The 26,141-nt window shown below is 44.1% G+C and overlaps 1 protein-coding gene across 2 annotated transcripts in view; it reads left to right on the forward strand.

Moving 5' to 3' along the window:
• Positions 1–26,141, forward strand: part of LOC141048421 (class I histocompatibility antigen, F10 alpha chain-like) — a 490,026-nt gene that overhangs the window by 445,436 nt on the left and 18,449 nt on the right. For both annotated transcript variants that reach the window (XM_073543971.1, XM_073543970.1), the window contains exons 4-5: positions 10,742–11,011; positions 16,092–16,187. In XM_073543971.1, the coding sequence (XP_073400072.1) occupies positions 10,742–11,011; positions 16,092–16,187 (366 nt within the window). The remainder of the gene's footprint in view (positions 1–10,741; positions 11,012–16,091; positions 16,188–26,141) is intronic.

Consider the following 26,141-nt stretch of genomic DNA (forward strand, 5'->3'; position numbering starts at 1 on the left):
TTTATGGTCAGCCTTGTACTTGTAGTCCCCCCTGTCCCCGGCACTGAATCCCCCCATATAGGTAATAAGCCCCTGTCACCTCTGTGTGATGTGTGATTTATGGTCAGCCTTGTACTTGTAGTCCCCCCTGTCCCCGGCACTGAATCCCCCCATATAGTTAATAAGCCCCTGTCACCTCTGTGTGATGTGTGATTTATGGTCAGCCTTGTACTTGTAGTCCCCTCTGTCCCCCACACTGAACCCCCCATATAGGTAATAAGCCCCTGTCACCTCTGTGTGATGTGTGATTTATGGTCAGCCTTGTACTTGTAGTCCCCTCTGTCCCCGGCACTGAATCCCCCATATAGGTAATAAGCCCCTGTCACCTCTGTGTTATGTGTGATTTATGGTCAGCCTTGTACTTGTAGTCCCCTCTGTCCCCAGCACTGAATCCCCCATATAGGTAATAAGCCCCTGTCACCTCTGTGTGATGTGTGATTTATGGTCAGCCTTGTACTTGTAGTCCCCTCTGTCCCCAGCACTGAATCCCCCCATATAGGTAATAAGCCCCTGTCACCTCTGTGTGATGTGTGATTTATGGTCAGCCTTGTACTTGTAGTCCCCTCTGTCCCCAGCACTGAATCCCCCATATAGGTAATAAGCCCCTGTCACCTCTGTGTGATGTGTGATTTATGGTCAGCCTTGTACTTGTAGTCCCCTCTGTCCCCAGCACTGAATCCCCCCATATAGGTAATAAGCCCCTGTCACCTCTGTGTGATGTGTGATTTATGGTCAGCCTTGTACTTGTAGTCCCCTCTGTCCCCAGCACTGAATCCCCCCATATAGGTAATAAGCCCCTGTCACCTCTGTGTGATGTGTGATTTATGGTCAGCCTTGTACTTGTAGTCCCCTCTGTCCCCAGCACTGAATCCCCCATATAGGTAATAAGCCCCTGTCACCTCTGTGTGATGTGTGATTTATGGTCAGCCTTGTACTTGTAGTCCCCTCTGTCCCCGGCACTGAATCCCCCATATAGGTAATAAGCCCCTGTCACCTCTGTGTGATGTGTGATTTATGGTCAGCCTTGTACTTGTAGTCCCCTCTGTCCCCAGCACTGAATCCCCCATATAGGTAATAAGCCCCTGTCACCTCTGTGTGATGTGTGATTTATGGTCAGCCTTGTACTTGTAGTCCCCTCTGTCCCCAGCACTGAATCCCCCCATATAGGTAATAAGCCCCTGTCACCTCTGTGTGATGTGTGATTTATGGTCAGCCTTGTACTTGTAGTCCCCTCTGTCCCCAGCACTGAATCCCCCCATATAGGTAATAAGCCCCTGTCACCTCTGTGTGATGTGTGATTTATGGTCAGCCTTGTACTTGTAGTCCCCTCTGTCCCCAGCACTGAATCCCCCATATAGGTAATAAGCCCCTGTCACCTCTGTGTGATGTGTGATTTATGGTCAGCCTTGTACTTGTAGTCCCCTCTGTCCCCGGCACTGAATCCCCCATATAGGTAATAAGCCCCTGTCACCTCTGTGTGATGTGTGATTTATGGTCAGCCTTGTACTTGTAGTCCCCTCTGTCCCCGGCACTGAATCCCCCATATAGGTAATAAGCCCCTGTCACCTCTGTGTGATGTGTGATTTATGGTCAGCCTTGTACTTGTAGTCCCCTCTGTCCCCAGCACTGAATCCCCCCATATAGGTAATAAGCCCCTGTCACCTCTGTGTGATGTGTGATTTATGGTCAGCCTTGTACTTGTAGTCCCCTCTGTCCCCAGCACTGAATCCCCCCCATATAGGTAATAAGCCCCTGTCACCTCTGTGTGATGGGTGATTTATGGTCAGCCTTGTACTTGTAGTCCCCTCTGTCCCCGACACTAAATCCCCCATATAGGTAATAAGCCCCTGTCACCTCTGTGTGATGTGTGATTTATGGTCAGCCTTGTACTTGTAGTCCCCTCTGTCCCCGGCACTGAATCCCCCATATAGGTAATAAGCCCCTGTCACCTCTGTGTGATGTGTGATTTATGGTCAGCCTTGTACTTGTAGTCCCCTCTGTCCCCGGCACTGAATCCCCCATATAGGTAATAAGCCCCTGTCACCTCTGTGTGATGTGTGATTTATGGTCAGCCTTGTACTTGTAGTCCCCTCTGTCCCCGGCACTGAATCCCCCATATAGGTAATAAGCCCCTGTCACCTCTGTGTGATTTATGGTCAGCCTTGTACTTGTAGTCCCCTCTGTCCCCGGCACTGAACCCCCCATACAGGTAATAAGCCCCTGTCGGCTCCTGCTGTTTATTCTGTGAATCCGTCTTTTCTTACAGCTCCATATCGTCCTGTTCCTCGGTTCTTCCTTCTAGACTTGTCTGACTTATCTGACCGCTCGGTGTTACTAGTCCGGGGCGTCCTCCACAGACTGACACTGTGCGATCAGTGCGGAGCGGCCACATTGTGCAGGATACAGCCGATGTCCAGTCATTTATACATTTCCAGGAGGAATAACAGAGGAACCGCAGAATGCAGAAACCTGAGAAAAGATGCTCCAGAATTGTTATTTAATGGGAAATGCAAGTTTTGTGCTAAAATCGACAAGAGAGGAGACGGGTTCTCTTTAACCCCTTATTGACATTAGACATACCGGTCCATTCAGTGTCAGCTCTCTGTCTCTGGTGCGGGCTCAGGAGCTGAGCTGCCACATTCCCGGCAGGTGATGACTGCTCTATTCACCCATCATCTGCCTCTAAGTGCTGGGGGTGAAGCCGAGCTCCAACCATGGCTGTTATCAGTCAGATGCCGCTGTCAATCGCTGAGAGCAGCATTTACAGCAGATGTTTATTCTAAAGGTACTGTCACACTTAGCGATGTACCAGCGATCCCGACCAGCGATATGACGCAGTCAGGATCGCTGGTGCATCGCTAAGTGGTTGCTAGTGAGCTGTCACACAGGCAGATCTCACTAGCGACATCGCTGGGGACGGGGGTCGCTACTTACCTGTCACAATAGGCGATCCTGCGTCCTCCCGCCTGCGTCCACGCGTCGCTCGTCTTCACAGCAGGAAGCGCCGCAGGAAGCCGACGACGAGAAACGGTCCAGGACAATCTCGCGCGATTATCGATAACCAGCGGGGGGAGCCGGTCGGAGGTATCAGACATAGCGATATTGCTAGCGATATCTCTTAGTGTGACATGCCCTTAAGCGCCCGTCAGCTTCCCCGCAGCACGATCGTGGGGAGCCAATAAGCTGCCATGGCAGTCGGGGGTCTGCTGAACGCCCCTGTCCCTGTCATGACGGAGCTGAAGACCCTTCTGTAGCTGCACAGGAGACCCTGATTTGTACTATATACCCCAATACTGCGGTGCTGCAGGATCTAGTACAAGGGATCGGCGACTGCAGGTTCTGGATCCCTAAAAGGACTATAAAATGCAGGAAAAAATTGTTTTAACCCCTCTACCCACAAGGGTTGTTTGCAGCTTAATGCCTGGGCCAATTTTTACAATTCTGTCCACTGTCGCTTTGAGGTAATAACTCTGGAGCTTCCATGGATCCCGGTGATTCTGACATTGTTTTCTCGTGACATATTGTACTTCATGTTAGTGGTAAAATTTCTTCTATATAACTTGCGTTTATTTGTGAAAAGAAAAAAGGAAATTTGGGGAAAATTTCACAATTTTCCTACTTTGAATTTGCCCTTAAATCACAGACGTCACACAAAATACTTAATAAATAACATTTCCCACCTGTTTACTTTACATCAGCACAATTTTGGAACCAAAATTTTTTTTGCTAGGAAGTTATAAGGTTAAAAGTTGACCAGCGATTTCTCATTTTCACAACACCATTTTATTTTTACGGACCACATCACATTTGAAGCCACTTTGAGGGGTCTATATGATAGAAAATACCCAAAAGTGACACCATTCTAAAAACTGCACCCCTCAAGGTGCTCAACACCACTTTCAAGAAGTTTTTTAACCCTTCAGGTGCTTCACAGGAATTTTTGGAATGTTTAAAAAAAAAAAAAAAATGAACATTTACCTTTTTTTCACAAAAAAATTACTTCAGATCCAATTTTTTTTTTTACCAAGGGTAACAGGAGAAATTGGACTGCAAAAGTTGTTGTGCAATTTGTCCTGAGTACGCTGATAACCCATATGTGGGGGTAAAACACTGTTCGGGCGCATGGCAGAGCTTGGAAGGGAAGGAGCACCGTTTGACTTTTTCAACGCAGAATTGGCTGGAATTGAGAGAGGACACCATGTCGCATTTGGAGAGCCCCTGATGTGCCTAAACAGTGGAAACCTCCCACAAGTGACTCCATTTTGGAAACTAGACCCCCCCAAGGAACTTATCTAAATGTGTGGTGAGAACTTTGAACCCCCAAGTGCATCACAGAAGTTTATAACGCCCGGGCGTGAAAATAAAAATAAAAAATATTACAGTCATATGTAAAAGTTTGGGCACCCCTATTAATGTTAACCTTTTTTCTTAATAGCAATTTTGGTTTTTGCAACAGGTATTTCAGTTTCATATATCTAATAACTGATGGACTCAGTTATATTTGTGGATTCAAATGAGGTTTATTGTACTAACAGAAAATGTGCAATATGCATTTAAACAAAATTTGACCGGTGCAAAAGTATGGGCACCCTTATCATTTTCTTGATTTGAACACTCCTAACTACTTTTTACTGACTTCCTGAAGCACTAAATTGGTTTTGTAACCTCATTGAGCTTTGAACTTCATAGCCAGGTGTATCAAATCATGAGAAAAGGTATTTAATGTGGCCACTTGCAAGTAGTTCTCCTATTTGATTCTCCTATGAAGAGTGGCATCATGGGCTCCTCAAAACAACTCTCAAATGATCTGAAAACAAAGATTATTCAACATAGCTTTTCAGGGGAAGGATACAAAAAGTTGTCTCAGAGATTTAACCTGTCAGTTTCCACTGTGAGGAACATAGTAAGGAAATGGAAGAACACAGGTACAGTTCTTGTTAAGCCCAGAAGTGGCAGGCCAAGAAAAATATCAGAAAGGCAGAGAAGAAGAATGGTGAGAACAGTCAAGGACAATCCACAGACCACCTCCAAAGACCTGCAGCATCATCTTGCTGCAGATGGTGTCACTGTGCATCGGTCAACAATACAGCGCACTTTGCACAAGGAGAAGCTGTATGGGAGAGTGATGCGAAAGAAGCCGTTTCTGCAAGCACGCCACAAACAGAGTCACCTGAGGTATGCAAAAGAACATTAGAACAAGCCAGTTACATTTTGGAAGAAGGTCCTGTGGACTGATGAAACAAAGATTGAGTTGTTTGGTCATACAAAAAGGCGTTATGCATGCGCTGTATTGTTGACCGATGCACAGTGACACCATCTGCAGCAAGATGATGCTGCAGGTCTTTGGAGGTGGTCTGTGGATTGTCCTTGACTGTTCTCACCATTCTTCTTCTCTGCCTTTCTGATATTTTTCTTGCGCGTTATTGCACTTTTTGTTCGGAGGTATGATGATAAAGCATTGTTTTAAATTATTTTTTATTTTTAAAATATTTTTACAATTATTTAAAAAATTTTTTTTAATTTTAATTCTTACTTTTACAATTTGTCCCACTATGGGACACTCATTTTCTGCAGGCTGAACACTTCTATAGCATGCAGATCTGCATGCTATAGAAGCTGTCAGCGCTGCAGTTTCTATTAGGGCTCATACTCACTGCGAGAGAATCACACGATTCTGGTGCGAGTTTCTCGCATGAAAACCTGGCGCTGCCGCCGGCACTGAGACCGGAGCATGTGGCTGCATAGAAATACATGTAGCCGCACGCTTCAGTCGCAGCGGCTGTGCCAGGTTTTCATGCGAGAGACTCTCACCAGAATCGTGTGATTCTCTCGCAGTGAGTATGAGCCCTTACACTAACCTGAAAGACTTCATGACTTGCACTGCACATGTCAGGAAGTCGCTCAGCACTGGAGATCCGGGTGTTGTCATGACGACATCGGGTCTCCATGGCAGTGATCGGGACCCTACGTAACGCCGCGGGATCTCCGATCCAAAGGGAGAGGGGCTGTCAGAGCTGCAGCCCCTCTGCCTGCTCCCGGAATGCTGCGGTCGTGTTCGATCACAGCATTTCAGGGGTTAAAGTGCCAGGGGTGGTCTGTGACCGCTCCTGGCACTTAGTACTGGGTGTCAGCTGTGAGAATCAGCCGACACCCGGTCGCCATCGGCCGCACAACACCCGTATGCGCGGCCGATCGCTATGACATACTATCCCATCCATGGGCAGGCAGGCCCAGGGTACATGGCTGGGATAGTACATCAGATGTCAGAAAGGGGTTTTAACCCCATACCTACATTGGACGTACTTTCCCATCCATGGGCAGGCAGGCCGAGGGTACATGGATGGGATAGTACGTCAGATGTCAGGAAGGGGTTTTAACCCCTTACCTACATTGGACGTACTATTCCGTCCATGTGACCTGGGACCTAAGTCCCAAGGACGGAATAGTACGTCCAGCGCAATCAGCGGCACTCACAGGGTGAGCGCCGCTTATCGCGGCCAGGTGTCGGCTGATTATCACAGCTGACACCCGGCACATTAACCCCCTGGCACACTGTGATCAAACATGATCACAGTGTACCGGGGCATAGGGAAGAAGCGCGCAGGGAGGGGGCTCCCTTCGTGCTTCCTAAGACCCCTGGAGCAGAGCGATGTGTCGCGCTGCTCCGAGGATCCTCCTCCCTGCAGGCCTCCAGATCTAATATGGCCGTGGGGGCCTTCGGGGTCCTGCAGCTGAGAGCAGGCACTGAGAGACTGCGCAGCGCCTGTCAGATCGCTGATCTGACACAGTGCTGTGCAAAGTGTCAGATCAGCGATCTGACACTATATAGTGATGTCCCACTGGGACATTACTATAAAGTAAAAAAAAAAAAAAAAAAATCAAGTGTAAAAATAATTAATAAAAAATCCCTAAATAAATTTAAAAAAAAAAATTCCCCAATAAATACACGATAGAATACACATTTAGTATTGCCGCGTCTGTAACGACCCGCCCTATAAAACTGTCCCACTAGTGAACCTCTTCAAAAAAAAAAAGCAAAAAACAATGCTTTATCATCATACCGCCGACCAAAAAGTGCAATAATGCGCTATCAAAAAGACGGATATAAATAAACATGGTACCGCTGAAACCGACATCTTGTCCCGCAAAAACCGAGCCGCCATACAGCATCATCAGCGAAAAAATAAAAAAGTTATAGCTTGCAGAATAAAGCGATGCAAAAATAATTATTTTTTATATAAAATTGTTTTTATTGTATAAAAGCGCCAAAACATAAAAAAATGATATAAATGAGGTATCGCTGTAACAGTACTGACCCGAACAATAGAATCGCTTTATCAATTTTACCACACCCCCCAAAAGAAATTCATGAAATGCTGGTTTTTGTTCATTCTGCCTCTCTAAAATCAGAATAAAAAGTGATCAAAAAATATCACGTACCCGAAAATGGTACCAATAAAAATGTCAACTCGTCCCGCAAGAAATAAGACCTCATATGACTCGGTGGGTCAAAATATGGAAAAATTATAGCTCTCAAAATGTGGTGATGCAAAAACTATTTTGCCAATAAAAAGCGTCTTTTAGCGTGTGACAGCTGCCAAACATAAAAACCGCCATAAATAGTAAATCAAACCCCCTGTTATCACCCCCTTAGTTAGGGAAAAATAATAAAATTAAAAAAATGTATTTATTTCCATTTTCCCATTAGGGGTTAGGGCTGAGATTAGGGTTAGGGGTGTGTTGAGGTTAGGGTTGGAGTTAGAATTGGGGGGTTTCCACTGTTTGGGCACATCAGGGGATCTCCAAATGCAACATGGCGTCTGATCTCAATTCCAGCCAATTCTGCATTGAAAAAGTCAAACAGTACTCCTTCCCTTCCAAGCTCTGCCATGCGCCCAAACAGTGGTTTACCCCCACATATGGGGCATTAGCCTACTCAGGACAAATTGCAAAACAGCTTTTAGGGTCCAATTTCTCCTGTTACTCTTTGGAAAATAAAATATTGGGGGCAAAAACATAATTTTTGTGGAAAAAAATGATATTTTTATGGCTCTACGTTATAAACTTCTGCAAAGCACTTGGGGGTTCAAAGTGCTCACCACACATCTAGATAAGTTCCTTGGGGGGCTAGTTTCCAAAATGGAGTCACTTGTGGGGGTTTCCACTGTTTAGGCACATCAGGGGCTCTCCAAATGTGACATGACACCTACAGATCATTCCATCAATGTCTGCATTCCAAAACGTCACTACTTCCCTTCCGTCCGAGCCCTGACGTGTGCCCATACAGTAGTTTTCTTCTACATATGGGGTATCAGCGTACTCAGGACAAATTGGACAACATTTGGGGTCCAATTTCTCATGTTACCCTTGGGAAAATAAAAAGGAAAAAATGATTTTTTTTATTTTCACGCCCGGGCGTTATAAACTTCTGTGATGCACTTGGGGGTTCAAAGTGCTCACCACACATCTAGATAAGTTCTTTGGGGGTCTAGTTTCCAAACTGGGGTCACTTGTGGGAGGATTCCATTGTTTAGGCACATCAGGGGCTCTCCAAACGTGAATTGGCGTCCGATCTCTATTCCAGCCAAAAAAGTAAAATAGCACCGCTTCCCTTCCGAGCTCTGCCATGCGCCCAAATAGTGGTTTACCCCCACATATGGGGTATCAGCGTACTCAGGACAAATTGCACAATAACTCTTGCAGTCCAATTTCTCCTTTTACACTTGGTAAAATAAAAAAAAAATTTGACCTGAAGTAATTTTTTTGTGCAAAAGTTAAATGTTTATTTTTAAACATTCAAAAAATTCCTGTGAAGCACCTGAGGGGTTAATAAACTTCTTGAATGTGGTTTTGGGCACCTTAAGGGGTGCAGTTTTTAGAATGGTGTCACTTTTGGGTATTTTCTATCATACAGACCCCTCAAAGTGACTTCAAATGTGATGTGGTCCGTAAAAATAAAATGGTGTTTTAAAAATGAGAAATCGCTGGTCAACTTTTAACCCCTATAACTTCCTAACAAAAAAACATTTTGGTTCCCAAATTGTGCTGATGTAAAGTAAACATGTGGGAAATTTTACTCATTAAGTTTTTGTGTGCCACATCTCTGTGATTTAAGGGCATAAAAATTAAAAGTTGGAAAATTGCAAAATTTCCGCCATATTTCCATTTTTTTCACAAATAAATGCAAGTCATATGAATGAAATTTTACCACTAACATGAAGTACAATATGTCACAAGAAAACAATGTCAGAATCACCGGGATCCATGGAAGCGTTCCAGAGTTATGACCTCATAAAGGGACAGTGGTCAGAATTGTAAAAATTGGCCCGGGCATTAACGTGCAAACCACCCTTGGGGGTGAAGGGGTTAAAATTGTCAAAAAAACTTTTCGTCTTATTTATATTTAGTAAACACTGTAATGAGAAAAAATATTGAAAACACCAATATTGCAGTTTTTCAGCTGCTGCAACATTACAGGGTAAAGTTAGAAGTGATGAATGTGTCACATCAAGCCCAGGATGGTATTAATAAAAAACACCGACTCCGAGCACAATGTCCCGTCCCTCACAGCCCCGTCACCGGAACACCGGGAATGTCACAGGTCTCGGGAAATGGCGACAGAAGCCACAGTTTATTTTATAGAGTATTTCCAAAGTCTGTAATAAATCTGCCTGTTTCTATCACAGGTGATCGCACTGACCCGGAGCATCGGCTGCCGGATCATTCTCACCCTATAATAAATGCCATAAAAACTAAATAAAAAAGCTATTATATATAGAATTTTCACCTTTTTTTTTCGCAATTTTGCTGCAGTTACAATTTTTTCCCTGTTTTCCAGTAAATTACATGGTGAAATGGATGGTGTCATTCAAAAGTGCAACTTGTCCCGCAGAAAACAAGGTCTCATGCGGCTACAGACAGAAAAAATAGCTATGGCTCCTATAGGAAGGGAAGGCAGAAACAAAACGTAAAATCACCATGTCGGGAAGGGGTTAATATCGGTCAGGTATCATTGCATTGACACGAGTTTGGCAACTATATAAATATAAATAGCTTCTTCGTTCCTGACGATTGTCATACATGTAAGGAGACATTACGGAGATCACAGGCAGATTTAGGGGGCTCTCACATTGCTTTCAGGCCCCCGTGCGTTGGCCCCGTTGGGGCTTGTGTGGTGTATGCGCTGACGGGCCATAGCCTGTAATGGTGCTGACACAACACACGTCCGTTCTGCCGAGCATCATTTTCAGAAGTGTACGCCTACTGGAGGGGGACACTAAGATGTAGTATGTCTGTCCATCTCCAGTAGGTGCGTCATTTTCAGGCGTCTGTATACGGCGCTCTGGTAGCGGCCGGTCAGGTGCGGCTCCAATCTGTATTATCAGTAAAGCTCAGCGATCGATAGGAAGCTGTGCAAGAATTGTGGATTTATTATCAGTCGAGGTCAGTCTGTGATAAACGGCTTAAATTGACGTTTCTTCCAATCATAGACCTTCATCAGAAATCTCCTGTGTTGCTGGGATGTGTAGTGAATGTACCACTCAGAATTGTAAAGTGGACTGTGAGCCGTGTGGTTATAAGTGGTCAGTGCTGCAGTGTGGTGACATGGTCACTGTCAGGAATGCATGAGAGTAGAGACCCCCAGACAGGAGACAGATCAGATCTGTGCTTACCCCATTTATACCTTCTTCTTCCCTCTCAGTTCGGCCCCAGGTGAAGGTGTCCGGTCAGGAGAAAGGTGACACCGTGAAGCTTCACTGCCAGGTGTATGGATTTCACCCCCGAGCTGTGGATGTGAAGTGGATGAACAAGGAGGACGAGGTTCACTCATATGAGACCACACACGTCCTCCCCAATCCTGACGGCACCTATCAGATCAGGGTCAGCGCGGAAGTGACCCCCAAAGATGGCGACAGATACTCCTGTTATGTGGATCACGACAGCCTGGAGAAGCCGCAGTATATCGTGTGGGGTGAGTAGTGTCCATACTGGGGGGGGGAGATGGGGAAATACTGGAATATGTCATGACTGGCGAACACTATTGTGACATGTAATTGTATAGTCACCGACATCTTATTAATATGAAACGACTGAACCGTTCTGTACGTGACTAATAGTAACTGCAGAATAATCTGTGCTGTGTACAGGAGGAATAACACGATATCTGACCATTATATCACTTGTGTCTGAGGAATAACACGATAGCTGGCCGTTATATCACTTGTATCTGAGGAATAACACGATATCTGGCCATTATATCACTTGTATCTGAGGAATAACACGATATCTGGCCATTATATCACTTGTATCTGAGGAATAACATGATATCTGGCCATTATATCACTTGTATCTGAGGAATAACACGATATCTGGCCATTATATCACTTGTGTCTGAGGAATAACACGATATCTGGCCATTATATCACTTGTATCTGAGGAATAACACGATATCTGGCCATTATATCACTTGTACCTGAGGAATAACACGATATCTGGCCATTATATCACTTGTACCTGAGGAATAACACGATATCCGGCCATTATGTCACTTGTATCTGATGGATAACACGATATCTGGCCATTATATCACTTGTATCTGAGGAATAACACAATATCTGGCCATTATATCACTTGTACCTGAGGAATAACACGATATCTGGCCATTATATCACTTGTACCTGAGGAATAACACGATATCTGGCCATTATATCACTTGTATCTGAGGAATAACACGATATCTGGCCATTATATCACTTGTATCTGAGGAATAACACGATATCTGGCCATTATATCACTTGTACCTGAGGAATAACACGATATCCGGCCATTATGTCACTTGTATCTGATGGATAACACGATATCTGGCCATTATATCACTTGTATCTGAGGAATAACACGATATCTGGCCATTATATCACTTGTACCTGAGGAATAACACGATATCTGGCCATTATATCACTTGTACCTGAGGAATAACACGATATCTGGCCATTATATCACTTGTATCTGAGGAATAACACGATATCTGGCCATTATATCACTTGTACCTGAGGAATAACACGATATCTGGCCATTATATCACTTGTACCTGAGGAATAACACGATATCTGGCCATTATATCACTTGTACCTGAGGAATAACACGATATCTGGCCATTATGTCACTTGTATCTGATGGATAACACGATATCTGGCCATTATATCACTTGTATCTGAGGAATAACACAATATCTGGCCATTATATCACTTGTACCTGAGGAATAACACGATATCTGGCCATTATATCACTTGTACCTGAGGAATAACACGATATCTGGCCATTATATCACTTGTATCTGAGGAATAACACGATATCTGGCCATTATATCACTTGTATCTGAGGAATAACACGATATCTGGCCATTATATCACTTGTACCTGAGGAATAACACGATATCCGGCCATTATGTCACTTGTATCTGATGGATAACACGATATCTGGCCATTATATCACTTGTATCTGAGGAATAACACGATATCTGGCCATTATATCACTTGTACCTGAGGAATAACACGATATCTGGCCATTATATCACTTGTACCTGAGGAATAACACGATATCTGGCCATTATATCACTTGTATCTGAGGAATAACACGATATCTGGCCATTATATCACTTGTACCTGAGGAATAACACGATATCTGGCCATTATACCACTTGTACCTGAGGAATAACACGATATCTGGCCATTATATCACTTGTACCTGAGGAATAACACGATATCTGGCCATTATATCACTTGTATCTGAGGAATAACACGATATCTGGCCATTATATCACTTGTACCTGAGGAATAACACGATATCCGGCCATTATGTCACTTGTATCTGATGGATAACACGATATCTGGCCATTATATCACTTGTATCTGAGGAATAACACGATATCTGGCCATTATATCACTTGTATCTGGGGAATAACACGATATATCTGGCCATTATATCACTTGTACCTGAGGAATAACACGATATCTGGCCATTATATCAATTGTACCTGAGGAATAACACGATATCTGGCCATTATATCACTTGTATCTGAGGAATAACACGATATCTGGCCATTATATCACTTGTACCTGAGGAATAACACGATATCCGGCCATTATATCACTTGTACCTGAGGAATAACACGATATCTGGCCATTATATCACTTGTACCTGAGGAATAACACGATATCTGGCCATTATATCACTTGTATCTGAGGAATAACACGATATCTGGCCATTATATCACTTGTATCTGAGGAATTACACGATATCTGGCCATTATATCACTTGTATCTGAGGAATAACACGATATCTGGCCATTATATCACTTGTATCTGGGGAATAACACGATATATCTGGCCATTATATCACTTGTATCTGGGGAATAACACGATATATCTGGCCATTATATCACTTGTACCTGAGGAATAACACGATATCTGGCCATTATATCAATTGTACCTGAGGAATAACACGATATCTGGCCATTATATCACTTGTATCTGAGGAATAACACGATATCTGGCCATTATATCACTTGTACCTGAGGAATAACACGATATCCGGCCATTATATCACTTGTACCTGAGGAATAACACGATATCTGGCCATTATATCACTTGTACCTGAGGAATAACACGATATCTGGCCATTATATCACTTGTATCTGAGGAATAACACGATATCTGGCCATTATACCACTTGTACCTGAGGAATAACACGATATCTGGCCATTATATCACTTGTACCTGAGGAATAACACGATATCCGGCCATTATGTCACTTGTATCTGAGGAATAACACGATATCTGGCCATTATACCACTTGTATCTGAGGAATAACACGATATCTGGCCATTATACCACTTGTATCTGAGGAATAACACAATATCTGGCCATTATATCACTTGTACCTGAGGAATAACACGATATCCGGCCATTATGTCACTTGTATCTGAGGAATAACACGATATCTGGCCATTATACCACTTGTATCTGAGGAATAACACGATATCTGGCCATTATACCACTTGTATCTGAGGAATAACACGATATCTGGCCATTATACCACTTGTATCTGAGGAATAACACGATATCTGGCCATTATATCACTTGTACCTGAGGAATAACACGATATCTGGCCATTATATCACTTGTACCTGAGGAATAACACGATATCCGGCCATTATGTCACTTGTATCTGAGGAATAACACGATATCTGGCCATTATACCACTTGTATCTGAGGAATAACACGATATCTGGCCATTATACCACTTGTATCTGAGGAATAACACAATATCTGGCCATTATATCACTTGTATCTGGGGAATAACACGATATCTGGCCATTATATCACTTGTATCTGAGGAATAACACAATATCTGGCCATTATATCACTTGTATCTGGGGAATAACATGATATCTGGCCATTATATCACTTGTATCTGAGGAATAACACGATATCTGGCCATTATACCACTTGTATCTGAGGAATAACACAATATCTGGCCATTATATCACTTGTATCTGGGGAATAACACGATATCTGGCCATTATATCACTTGTATCTGAGGAATAACACAATATCTGGCCATTATATCACTTGTATCTGGGGAATAACATGATATCTGGCCATTATACCACTTGTATCTGAGGAATAACACGATATCTGGCCATTATACCACTTGTATCTGAGGAATAACACAATATCTGGCCATTATATCACTTGTATCTGGGGAATAACACGATATCTGGCCATTATACCACTTGTATCTGAGGAATAACACAATATCTGGCCATTATATCACTTGTATCTGGGGAATAACATGATATCTGGCCATTATATCACTTGTATCTGAGGAATAACACGATATCTGTCCATTGTATCACTTGTACCTGAGGAATAACACGATATCCGGCCATTATATCACTTGTATCTGAGGAATAACACGATATCTGGTCATTATATCACTTGTATCTGAGGAATAACACAATATCTGTTGTAAGGAAACCACACGTGAGAAGGAGCCAGGAGATACAGATGTCCCCTGACCGTCACCGACCTGTGAAGGAGCTTACACAGTCGCAGCTCTCTGGCGCCCCCTTACCCTCGGGTCAGTCAGGGAAATGCACCTAGGATAAGTAGTCGCTGGAGAGGCTGCCCTGTCACGTACTGGTCATCGGGGCACTCTGCAGTGAGGGCAGTACATATATCATCAGTCCCAGGCCGGGAATATATATATATAAACCTTCGGTCCGTCACTGCCAGGATCCTCCAATAACACCAGAACGGTATGCTGCCACCAGCACCCAAGGGCGGGAGGGTAACACAGCTCTGCTACATCACTCCTGCCAGCACCACTATCTACACGTTCATCCATTCACTTTACCCAGGTAATATATGTATTATAGGGGGAATTATTCTAGCCTGATTTACAGGGATATTATGGTAAATCAGTCCTTGGATTCATCAGATACCGCTGCTGACTAGAAGAGGATAGCCACTGCTTAGGATACAATATATTTGCACATTTCCTGCACTGGGTTAATCCTCACCTCGTAACATCCTTTTGGTCACATTGGTTTTTCCACTATGTGATTTGCTGTATCTCAGTTATGAAGCTTTGCATGGATTGTACCAATATCTATTATTGATTGACAGCACTAATGGATATAATATAGTGGCGGCCTTTGTGTCCTAATGTTGATATACACGTACGGTTCTGAGGTATATATTACTGTGCTGTGCCTTTTGGGCTGTGTTCTTCCCTCCTTGTTTTTTGAGGCCTTAGCCCTGTCTATTTTTTAGTATACAATCATATTTTTAAATTTGTTATTAATAAACATTTAATATTTTTTATCTCACTTTCGTTGGAATCTCTTCTGGTCTAGTGGCAATTTGGCCACAATCGACAATTGTTGATCCATATGTCATCAGTGCTGCGGAGGAGACTAATGTGCGGCTGATACATGACGCTCTCAGTGTAATCCACAGATCAGATTTATATTTCTGTTTTCTAACCAGAACCAGAGAAGTCCAGTGTCTGGGTCATCGCTGTGGTCGTAGCTGTGGTGGTGGTCGTCGCTCTTCTCGGCATTGGTGGATTTTTCTTTTATAGAAGTAAGTGTCAGTAATCCCGCACTTCTCATGATATATTCCGCTAAATAAACAGCAAAAGATGTGATGAATGCATTTGCCAAATTTTTCTTCCACACCTTTCAGTAAAGCGTACCTGTCATATCAGGTGACTGTTCAGAATAAGCGTCCTGCAAGGACCTGAGGAATAACACTATCCCTGGCCTTTATATCACCTGAATCCTATATTTTCTCCAGTTTTCCCCTCTGCCAGCTCTGTCTCTAAATTTCAGTTGTCTCTGAGCTAGTTGGAGGAGAATAGCTGCTCTGATATCTCCCATATATACAGTCGCTGCCAAAACTCTTGAAACTGACACAAATTTTGTTTTTCACAAAGTTTTCATCTTCCTTTTTATAGCGGCGTTAACTCTAGATTATTATGATCATATGAAATACAAAAAATTACAAAGTCATTCCTTGCCATGGAGACCCGTACAGTCAGTCATCGCTTTGCACCAAAAGTGCTTTGCAGGCAAGGACATTGCTACTTGTAAGATTGCCCCTAAATAAACCATTATTGATCAAAGGGAATTGCTGTGAAGAAGGCGTCAGGGCGCCCAGTAAAGTCCTGCTGTCAGGAACACCGCACTGCACTTGCTCACTGAGCCAGTGCGCGTGTCCTGAGTAAGGCTGTGTGCACACGCTGCGGATTCTGCTGCGTTTCCGCAGCGGTTTTGCCCCTGCGGAAACGCAGCAGTTCCGCAGACCAAGTACAGTACAATGAAACCCTATGGGGTTTCAAAAACGCTGTGCTAACAGTGCGGTTTTTTCCGCGGTTTACAAACCACAGCATGTCAATTGTTTGCGTTTTCCGCAGCGGTTTCACACCTTTAACATAGTAGAGGTGTGAAACTGCAGGAAATCCGCAGGTCACTTTACCTGCGTTTCCATGCGGAAAAACCCGCAGCGGATTCCGCAGCGTGTGCACACAGCCTAAGACAAACTGTGCTCTACGATACCTGTGGAGCGGGCAGCAGCAGAGAAGATGCGTGCTTCAGACCAGCAGGACCTGAAGCACGTGACTGCTGGGGGCGTGGCCTAAACTTCAGAGAGCTAGGAGTTGAAGGAAAACTCCTAGCAGGGTAATTATGGGACAAAGTTACCAAGGGGCATAGACAGGGACGTAAACAGATCAGGCCGAGGTCAAAGCATGAGATAGCACAACAATACCAAAGGGTTTAGACAGAAAGGATAGTCAGGATGTAGCCAAGAAGTCAGAAACCAGAGAAACAGATATACAGTACAGAATCAACAGGCAAACTCACAACGGGGGACAGAACCATATAAACAAGCTAGAAGACAACGAACAGGCACACAGGGGTCAACACACTCGGCCAAAGGCAAAAGTATAACTGATGGGGATTGGAGTTTCCCAGGGCTATAAGAAGCTCTCCCTGAACCAAAGAGAGACCACAATAATTAACCCCAGGCGTGCAGGTCAAAGCATGCACTGGGCTCAAGACATTAACCCCTGACGTGCAGGTCAAAACCTGCACTGGGATCATGACACCTGCAAGTACCAAGACCGTCTCTTAAAAAAGGATTCAGATGACATAGGTGGGGAATCTTTTTTCTGCCAAGGGCCATTGGGAAATGTATAACTTCACTCGCAGCCATACAAAAGTATCAACTCTAAAATGATCCTGCTATATTTGGTCAAACATTTAATTAACACACCCCTATTGTGATGATGCAGCTCCTCTTTAGGGAGTCTGTGATGTTAGGTGGCACTGATGATGGGGCTCTTCACAACTTCCAGGTTTGTGTCAATCTGTAGCGCAGTCAACTCTTTGTGATCATAAGTTTTGTTAAGAACTCGCAGCAGATGCACATTTCACTGCATGACTCCTCAAAATAAAGTCATCACTGCTCATGTAACTGTCATAGAAATCAAGCCACGGGAGTTCTGCAGTATTCATCACATAGGAGACACAGAGACTGCTATACATATATCACATATGTAACAATGAGGCTGCTGAATACATTACTTAGAAGACACTGAGACTGCTGTATATACATCATATAGGAAACATTGAAACTGCTGTATATGCATAACATCGGAAAAACTGAGACTGGTAAATATGCATCACATAGGAGACATTGCGACTGCTGTATACATTACAAAGGAGTCACTGCAACGGCTGCATTCATCATAGAAAGGAGCAGAATAAGCACGCAAAGCAGACAAACTCCACATACAAATAATATCTTGGCACTGGACGTAATCAGGATGTAATTCAGAAGTGCGTGCGCCATGGCGTTCAGTAGTGGATGATGTGTGCATATGCATACAGTCTAGGGAAGAATTAAAAGGCCGCAGCAGGACAAACTGGGCTGGTGACCCAAGCACTGCGGCTGACGGTAATCTGGCCAAAGACTGGAACAAATTATATCACAGGCGTAAATGGCCTGTGGTTTGTACTTTCCTCACCCATGACCAAGGGGATCGGTTCAACACCAGTGCATGCTCTGAAATAGCATCAGACAGGTGTTAGTGCAGCTGCACCCACAGTGGGACAAATGCATTCAGAGGCTGGCATAGCTTAAAGGAGGGCATCAAAGAAGCCTGTTCTATCCAAGTAAAACATCAAGGACAACCTGATATTCTGCTGGAAATATGAGGATAAAACTTGGGACATCCGGAAAATGATTATCTAGATAAGAAAAGGTGAGCGCTACCATGAGTCCTATGTCTGTCAACAGTACAGGATCTTGAGAACATTCATGTGTGGGGGCTTTTCATCCATGGAGGGGGTGCACTCACAATTTGCCTAGGATCACTGCCTTGAATACAGAATGGGATATAAACCTCCTCCAAGAGCAACTTGTCCCCACCACCCAGGAGCAATGTGATGATGAGCAATACTTTCCCAGAATGGTGGATACCAAGTCACAAGGCAAAAGTGATTACTAAGTGGTTTGGTGAACAAAACATTACAATTTTGGATCCATGGGTGGAAACTCACCAGATCTCAATTTCATTGAGAACCTGTGACCAATCCTCAGAAAAGTGGTAGGATAAAAAAAAGAAAGCACCGATGAGACGGGCAGTCATCAGGATTTGGCCCAGAAGCTGATATATTCAGCTGCCAGAGCGAACGGCAGAAGTCTTGAAAAATAAAGGTCAACACTGAAAATATCAAGTCTTTACATAAACTTGATGTACGTCTCAACAAATGTATAATTAGGCTATGTTCACACTAGGCATTTTTTTCAGCTTTTTCATGCAAATTTTGAGCTGCGTTTTACAGTACCAGCAAAGTCTGAGATTTCAGAAATATCATGCACACAGCTTGGTTATTTATTTTGTCCTCAGTATTTTGTGCCTTTTCTTGGTTTTTGCAGAACAGAGCATGTCACTTCTTTCAGTTTTTTTTCAGGATTTTTCACCCTTTGAAAGTAATGGGTGGTGAAAAAATGCTGCAAAAATGCAGGTATCAGTTTTTGCTGTGTTTTTTGTGGCAAAACCTGATGAAGTAGAATATGATTTTTTCTTTGCACTATACTTTATCAGCATGCACAAGAGACAAATATAGCATGGCAAAAACACAACAGAGACCAAGCAAAACCTACTTTTTGGGGCAATTTCTTACTGCCAAGAGAGCAGGTTTTGCTGCAGAAAAAAAGCTGAAAAACCGCCTAGTGTGAACATAGCCTTTTATTTCAAAATTTGATGTGTGGAGCCCCTGAGGCTTCAGTCGCCACAGTGGTACTGCACCTTCTCCTAAGGTGTAGTGCCCCACCATTCAGGTAGGCTGGGAACTCCTTTCCGCATTCCAACACCTGCACCCCACACACAGGATAGTTCAGCAGGGACCCATCCATGCTTTATGCTGGAAAGGTCATAGGGTGCCTTTTGTGGTCCCTGGCTTCCTAACACGAGAGGCGCTGGGGAGGCGGTTGGAGTTAGATATAAAAGAGTGGGAAGAGTGAGAGTTAGTGGTTAGTTGGTTAGAGGAGAGAGAAGAGAGAAGATGGGTGTCTGAGGGACGTGCTGCAGCAGGTCCCAGTGATCTGGGCTGCTGGCACGAGAAAGACCAGAGAAAGAGACTGATAAGATTGATAACCTAACCTTCCATAAGAGAGAGAGAACAGATCGGAACGAAGGAGAATAGAAGGACGGTGGGAAGCTGGTTGAAGAAAGATAGAGAACCCTTCCAGTCCAGAGAGCGCAAAGGCCGGGGCCCGGTCCCCGAGGTTGATTGGATCTTTATGTCCGGCAACAGACACCGGAGGAGTAGTGAGCCGCTAACGCCTTGCTCCCATCATAGACTTGGGACACAACAGCAACTGAATAGAGAGCCGGGAAGCAGTGAGGAGTCCCCGAAGCAGGCTACAGCTGTCTGTCATACAAGTAAAGACTAGGAACACCTAGAGAGAGGCATTCCAGGGTAACTAAGTACTGGAGTGCTTCGCACCTAAATGCGAATTAGAGGAGTTGTTCAGAAAGGTACATGTTGGCGGAGTGTGGAAGGGAGAATCCTATCCTGCCTGGGGGTTGGCTGGGGCCCTGACCTGGAGAACACAGTACGGAGGCAGGCAGTGGAGTGAACTGCAAAATGTGAGTAAAGCTTTGGAACCGCATACTCGGGTGTCCTCCAGTTATTCCAGCACCACTACACCTCCATACCATTCTGCGCCTCTCCTCATCCATTGCACCTACACTGCCCTGGGACTACAGCTCCACCTGTGAGGAGCTACACCATCTCTGCTGCACCACGCCATCAGTCCCAGCGGATCTGTATGCAGCGTTGGCTCAACATCTTACTTGCCAAACACCACGGGTGGCGTCACAAACTATTCTAATAAACTTTAACACCATTAACATCACCGCCATTGATATAGGGCGCCCAGGGCCACGGACAGGGTCAACGCTGCTGTGACACATTCCCACCTTGACACCGGTCCGGTACCGAGTACCCCGCTGCCCTGTGTGAGCGAGGGCGACCCAGATGCATGGACCTCAAGCCTGTATGCGGGGCCACACTAGGGATCTTTTTGGCCTCTGTGATACAAGTGAAGAAGCCTTTCTTTTTTTTGAATCAGATCTTTTTTATTAAACATTCAGGAATCAATACAGAAAGAATATGACATAGCTAGTAAAAATTACATTGAAAGCAGATATTATTTAAAGGGTAAAACTCTTCCTGTGTAAGAATAAATAAAAAGAAGAAAATCTCAAAACACAGATATTTGCATAAAATTGAGCCTATAAACAACCTGGCTCCACAAATAAACAAAAATCAAAATTATACATCAGTGCCTCAGTTCAGTGGGAAAACCATCCCCGCCAGCCGCGCCACTCCGCATCATATTTCGCCCCCCCGCGGATATCAGGTCCAATCCACCCCAGCCCCCTCCCACCGCGCCACTCAAAATCCACTTCGCCACAAAGGACACTAGACTTTATTTTCACCCCCCAAGCATCCCATCACCGCAAGCACAACAGCAACTGGTCCAACATCGCATCCCGTACCAGTGCGCCCGAGGGGAGACCCGGTGACTCCATCCATGGCTGCCAAATTTTTTAAAACTTTCTTATTGCATTTCTTTTTAAATAAGCCCCCCTTTCCAATCTGATGACATTACTTAGTTTATTTTTAAGTTCTGACAATGTTGGTGGCATAGGATCCAACCAATGATATGCAAGTATCTTTCTTGCCTGATATAGGATACGTGCTATCCCCAGGGCCACTGCAGAGTCCGGGTCAAACCCCTCCTCCCATAAATTCAACAAACAGACGAGGTGACGGTCGTATTGTAATATGGTATACCTGGGATATGAGTCCCAGGGTCTGCCTCCAGAAATCCCCAATGTGCCCGCACTCCCACATAACATGCATCAAGTGGGCATCATCCTGCCCACACCTAACACATTGTGTATTGGGCCTGAGTCCCATTTTAAATAATAAGCTGGGTGTTTTATATACCCTGTGAATGAGATATATTTGCGAAAGCCGCTGGCACTCAGAAACCGCCATTTTAGGGACCTGTTCTAGAATATCGGACCACTGGTCCTCCGTCAGGGGGCCAACGTCCCGTTCCCACTTATTCTTAGCAGCAGTCAGTGGGTATGTCTCCAGATGGGCAGGCAATAATCTTTTGTATAATTCAGAGATAAGTCCCCTAGAAGACTCAGATGTAAGTAGCATATGTAGTGTTTGATTATGTGTCACTATCACCGGATTTGTCCTTCTCTGTTTTTCCAATGCATGTCTTAGCTGTAAGTACTGATAAAAGAAGACATGTGGGAGGTGAAATTCTGTTCTCAATTGTTCAAAACTCTTAAGAGTATTATTTTGCAAAATTTATGACACCAGATAAATCCCTTTATCTTCCCATCTTCCGAACCCCACCAGTTTTTTGATCTCTTGCAAATCCGGATTCCGCCACAATGGCCAGAACTCCGTAGGCCCATTTATCCTCAAAAGAGACTTACCCCTATCCCACACCTTGAAAATCATAGCCAACGTGGGGTATCGTGCCCCATTTATCTGCCGTCTTCCCACCTCCAACCGGCACCCTGGATATTTCCATACCGATCCTTCTCTCACAATATCACCACCATTGTCATATGCTCCGTCTCTACCCCAACCCTTAAGATGTTGCATCTGGGAGGCTATATAGTATATGAATGGGTTTGGCACCGCCAGTCCTCCCTCCTCCTTCCCTCGCTGCAGTATCTCCAAGCGAATCCTAGCCTGTTTTTTCTTCCAAATTAATTCCCGGAATAATGTATTTATTTTTGCAAAAAAGTCCCTACAGATCCACACCGGAGAATTATGTATCAAATATAATAATTGTGGCATCATTACCATTTTGATTAAGTTAGATCTACCAATATTCAACAATGGCAGGCGACACCAAGTATGTACTTTTGCTCTAAATCGCTGCAACAGGGGCTCTAGATTCAGAGCCCGAAAATCCTTTGGGGCAGGAATAAGCCTTTCTTAGCACGCCAAGCAACCATCAAAGACTGTTATAGCAATGAAATTAGCGATCAGCTGGACATTGAGCAGAGATGGAAGGTATACAGAGAGGAACTATATGCTAGCGCAAGCAGTGGCTATCATGAGGAGCGTGGAGGCAAAGAGGAACCAGAACTATTGGAAAGTTGAGTGGATTGGGCTCTGAGGCAGTTGCCAAAAACCATAGCATCTAACGTTGATGTCATCTCTGCAGAGCTGCTCAATCCAGTCCTGAGAGTCGCACTGACAGCAGTATGTCAGAAAATCTGAAAGATGTGCACATGGCTGAAGGACTGTAAAAAATCAGCATTTATCCCACTGCTGAAGAAAAGCAGCATCAGGGTCTGCACCAACTATAGAACAATCGCCCTGATTCCCCATCCCCGCAATTTGCTTCTAAGGGTCATTCAGAAGCGCTTGGGGAACATCCTTGATAGAGAACTTCCTGATGCCCAGGCTGGATTCTGTAAGGATAAAGGGACATGATCACATTGCAAACCTGAGATGGATAATAGAAAAGATGAGGGAGCACCAGAAGACGCTCTACCTGCACCTCACTGATTATACCAAGGATTGTCACTGTGTTGAGTATAAGCTTTGGGAAGCACTGAGTGAGGTAGGAGCCGGCGCACTTGTTTAGCTCAATCTTGTCACTCTACAACGATGAAGAAGCCACAGTGCGAACCAGTTATGGAAATAATGAATGGATCAAGATCAAAAAGCGCCAAGACAAGGAGGCGTCCTCTCCCTTTCTTTTCAACCTCTATGTGGAAGTAATCATAAGGAACCTGGACTTTGCTGATGGCTTTTCTGCCTATTTTCACCCCAGTACTCAAATCCTGTATCTCTTTTTTTTTAATCAGATAATTTTTTATTAATGAAAACAATTATAACATATATGAGATCAAGCTATTGTTCACATATAATCATATACACTCACTGGCCACTTTATTAGGTACACCTGTCCAACTGTGTGTTAAGACTTAATTTCTAATCAGCCAATCACATGGCGGCAACTCAGTGCATTTAGGCATGTAGACATGGTCAAGACAATCTCCTGCAGTTCAAACCGAGCATCAGTATGGGGAAGAAAGGTGATTTGAGTGCCTTTGAACGTGGCATGATTGTTGGTGCCAGAAGGGCTGGTCTGAGTATTTCAGAAACTGCTGATCTACTGGGATTTTCACGCACAACCATCTCTAGGGTTTACAGAGAATGGTCCGAAAAATAAAAAAAATCCAGTCAGCGGCAGTTCTGTGGCCGGAAATGCCTTGTTGATGCCAGAGGTCAGAGGAGAATGGGCAGACTGGTTCGAGCTGATAGAAAGGCAACAGTGACTCAAATTGCCACCCGTTACAACCAAGGTAGGCAGAAGAGCATCTCTGAACGCACAGTGCGTCGAACTTTGAGGCAGATGGGCTACAGCAGCAGAAGACCACACTGGGTACCACTCCTCTCAGCTAAGAACAGGAAACTGAGGCTACAATTTGCACAAGCTCATCGAAATTGGACAGTAGAAGATTGGAAAAACTTTGCCTGGTCTGATGAGTCTCGATTTCTGCTGCGACATTCGGATGGTAGGGTCAGAATTTGGCGTAAACAACATGAAAGCATGGATCCATCCTGCCTTGTATCAACGGTTCAGGCTGGTGGTGGTGGTGTCATGGTGTGGGGAATTTTTTCTTGGCACTCTTTGGGCCCCTTGGTACCAATTGAGCATCGTTGCAACGCCACAGCCTACCTGAGTATTGTTGCTGACCATGTCCATCCCTTTATGACCACAATGTACCCAACATCTGATGGCTACTTTCAGCAGGATAATGCGCCATGTCATAAAGCTCGAATCATCTCAGATTGGTTTCTTGAACATGACAATGAGTTCACTGTACTCAAATGGCCTCCTCAGTCACCAGATCTCAATCCAATAGAGCATCTTTGGGATGTGCTGGAACGGGAGATTCGCATCAGGGATGTGCAGCCGACAAATCTGCGCCAACTGTGTGATGCCATCATGTCAATATGGTCCAAAATCTCTGAGGAATGCTTCCAGCACCTTGTTGAATCTCTGCCACGAAGAATTGAGGCAGTTCTGAAGGCAAAAGGGGGTCCAACCCGTTACTAGCATGGTGTACCTAATAAAGTGGCCAGTGAGTGTATTTTTATGAACAAAAATCCCCCCCTTTTTCCCCCCTATCCCCCCCCCTTCGAGACCCCCTCAGTGTCTTCCTCATTTCCTATCCGATATTCTTTCCCAAATCCATAAACAATTGTATAGTATGAACATCATCTATAACATAATGCATCCTCCCCACAAATCTAATTCCATTCTATCCATGGCTGCCATATATTTTGAAATACGTTGAGTTTATTTCTCTTAGTATAAATACTTTTTTCCAATAAAATTATATGATCCGCTTGCGTGAGAAAGTCTCGTCTAGTCGGAGGCTCTTCTCTGATCCAGAACCGAGCAATCAATTTCCTTGCTATGAATAACAATCTAGCAATTGCCAGTTTGACCATAGATACCGCTGCTAATTCTTCCACATAACCTAATATACAGCCCAAAGGAATTACACACTCTCTGGGAATTATACACCTATATATCAATTCAATCCGATTCAATACAACCGTCCAGAAGGCAGACAATCTAGGGCAATGCCGCAGCATGTCTGCCCGTTCCTGCGAACATCATGGACACTCGGAATCAGACCTCAAACCCATCTTGAACAGTCTATCGGGAGTTCTGTAAGCTCTATGAATCACGTATAGTTGAGACATCCTCCCAGGTTCGCTTATAGAGATCTTAGGCACATATTCTAAAATAGATTCCCATCTATTATCATTTATCTCTCCCAATTCAGCTTCCCATTTCACTCTAGACACTCAAATCATGTATCTGATATGTGCAGACGATATTACTATGCTGGCAGAGAGTAAGAAGCACTTAAAGCTTTTGACATAGCGGAATCAG

The sequence above is a fragment of the Dendrobates tinctorius genome, unplaced genomic scaffold, assembly GCF_039654945.1.
Source record: "Dendrobates tinctorius isolate UK_male_01 unplaced genomic scaffold, ASM3965494v1 ptg000135l, whole genome shotgun sequence".
In the NCBI taxonomy this organism is placed as follows: Eukaryota; Metazoa; Chordata; class Amphibia; order Anura; family Dendrobatidae; genus Dendrobates; species Dendrobates tinctorius.